The following is a 2312-nucleotide window of genomic DNA, read 5'->3' as shown; positions in this document are numbered from 1 at the left end:
TCAGGAGTGTCCTCTGCCACGCATCATCCACATTCATGGTTTACCCATAACACCCCTGGAGGAGGGCGAGAACCTGGACATCACGCCATCACACACACGAGCGCACACACGACGCCAACACCCTCTCTTTACCCGGTCACAGAGGAGATAATTCGGTCCTACTGTAAGGCGTGTGTCACGTCCACAGATACAGAGTGCCCTTAAGTCCGCCCCACACAGAGTATCATCGCCACTGAGTTTTACTTGTGTGAAGAGCTCCTTAACAGTGGACGGAATAACTGTCTTGTCTATATCAGTACTTGCTCTAATGTCGATGAGTAAACCCAAACTAACTATCTACAACATAAGGTATCTAATAGTCTCCTCATTAAAAGGCTGTTATAAACTCCTAACTTATGTTTTGCTTTTGAAGTTGATGACGTTCTCTATATTACCAAATGTTTCCAAACAATTTCACTTTTCTATCTCACGGTAAGGCGCGCGCGGTTCCGTTTGCCTGTCGGCGGGATGCCCCCCGCGTTCATATGAGCCCTTTGTGCCTGCGTCAGCGTTGTGTTGACTGCCAGAATCTGTCACACATTGACTGTTTGATCCAGTCTGAACACATTTGGTTGACCATTCCACGTTTAGGATCTTGCGGCTTTTTAACTCTAGGTTCTGACACGAAGAATGATTTAGTCTAGGGCCCGGTCCGGACGTGGCGCTGGATTCTTAGAGTCATCAGAGGAAACAGCTGACAGCTGAGCGTTAGCATGGTGGGGAGAAGCACGTGATTTTTGTAGGAGGGTGGAACTGCGGGTTATTCAGTGTTTAGTTGTTTAATCAGCCAAGGTCCTGTTGTTTTGATGGAGGAGGAGACCTCTGTGATAACTGACTCCAGGTAGAACACTCCTAATACCGATGAACGACAGAAGGAATCCTAACCGGTGAGAAGCTACTCAATGAGTCTTTCATTCAGTTTCAACTCACAAGCGAGATTTTACCTCTTAACTTTTCAAGGAAGAATCCAATGTTCAGCCCCGCTTTAGGTCATAATGGAGACCTGGGGTAGGTGAGGGAGATGGGAAGAGGAGATGAGGCGGCAGGGAGTGCAGGTGTCAGTTTGATGGTCGAGCCGTGCTCAGGTGGAAATCTGTCCACGCACACCTTCAACAAACAGCAGCACACGCGTCTCCCTGCATCACTCACATGGACACACACCACACAACACACACACACACAGCACCTCCTCTTTCGGTTCTCTTCTGAGCGAGCTCCTTTCCGTCCCGTGTGGGCGTGACTGGCGTTTGATGTAGCAGTCTGTTCTGACCAAACAGTCTCCGTCGATGTTGCCGGACGTCCGGATCTGGTACTTGCTTGCTGCACCCGGCCGCTGAGTCTCCAGCAGGTTGGCCCGCCCCTTCACCTGTGCGCGAGCACACACACACACAGCACACACACACACACACACACCGACACACACATATTAGAACATCCCTTGGTAATATAATAAAATCTTGACTCCGTTACGTTGAGCGTGAGTGCTACCTAGATCCTCCTGGGGTATCGTTTCCAATAAGAAACTGCCTCACTCCTCTTCTTCTTCTTCAGCGCCATGGCTAAAGGGTTCATGCCTCTGTACCAGCAGGGGCGGATGGAGGAGGAGGAGGAGGAGGAGGAAGAAGAGGCGGAGGATTGCTTGTTGGAGGGAGGAGGAGGACGGGGGGGAGCAGGGGGGTAGCTCGTTTCATACGGTTGTCCGTCTCTTGTCGCGGGGCCTCGCCGCTGAGGGAGAAAGGGCCTTCCCGTCTCATGGCCGTGGAGACGCTGGCCCATCACTGCCTCCCAGCAGTTTTGCGGGTTGTGGTGACTAGTCGGTCACGGCAGGCCGAGGGATGGTTACATGGCGATTTAAGATGGGTCTCACTTTAGGCATCGGCGAGTCGTTGAAAGGTCAGAGGTCCAGAAGAAGAGAGAGCTGAAGGGAGCGAGAGAGACGTAGGGACGAGAAGATTTTGACTATCACTCTCTGCCGAATCCAGTTAGCTTGCTTAGGCATAAGACTGGAGATACGAGGAGGGAAAAAGCTACCTTGGTCTGTCAGATGTGTGATGATAATCTGTCTAGGTGCAGAGTGTAATTTTCGTTAGAATTGTATTTAATAGTACAACACAAGAACAAAAAATAATAAAAGTAATATTTGTGTCATCGTGAGCTTAACCTGCAGACCTGGTTTTTATATTTGTTGCACTCTTTCCAACATGTCGGTCTTTTTGTAGTTTATTACTAATTTATTAAAACATCTTAACGTTTGATCAGAGGAGTCGCGTAAA

General features: G+C 49.4%; 1 protein-coding gene across 1 annotated transcript in view; it reads right to left on the bottom strand.

The window, feature by feature from the left end:
- Nucleotides 1–1815, bottom strand: part of LOC118321439 (FH2 domain-containing protein 1-like) — a 10385-nt gene extending 8570 nt beyond the window's left edge. Inside the window, exons 1-3 of the mRNA XM_035652755.1 lie at nucleotides 1564–1815; nucleotides 1226–1405; nucleotides 471–569 (exon numbers count right to left, since the gene is read on the bottom strand). Coding sequence (XP_035508648.1) covers nucleotides 471–569; nucleotides 1226–1405; nucleotides 1564–1815 — 531 coding nt within the window. The remainder of the gene's footprint in view (nucleotides 1–470; nucleotides 570–1225; nucleotides 1406–1563) is intronic.
- Between the last annotated feature and the right edge of the window lie 497 nt (nucleotides 1816–2312).

The sequence above is a fragment of the Morone saxatilis genome, unplaced genomic scaffold, assembly GCF_004916995.1.
Source record: "Morone saxatilis isolate NCDOM2014 unplaced genomic scaffold, NCSU_SB_2.0 Contig12, whole genome shotgun sequence".
NCBI lineage: Eukaryota > Metazoa > Chordata > Actinopteri > Moronidae > Morone > Morone saxatilis.
The sequence above is the reverse complement of the archived record's forward strand: the minus strand, read 5'-3'. Positions and strand labels throughout refer to the sequence as shown.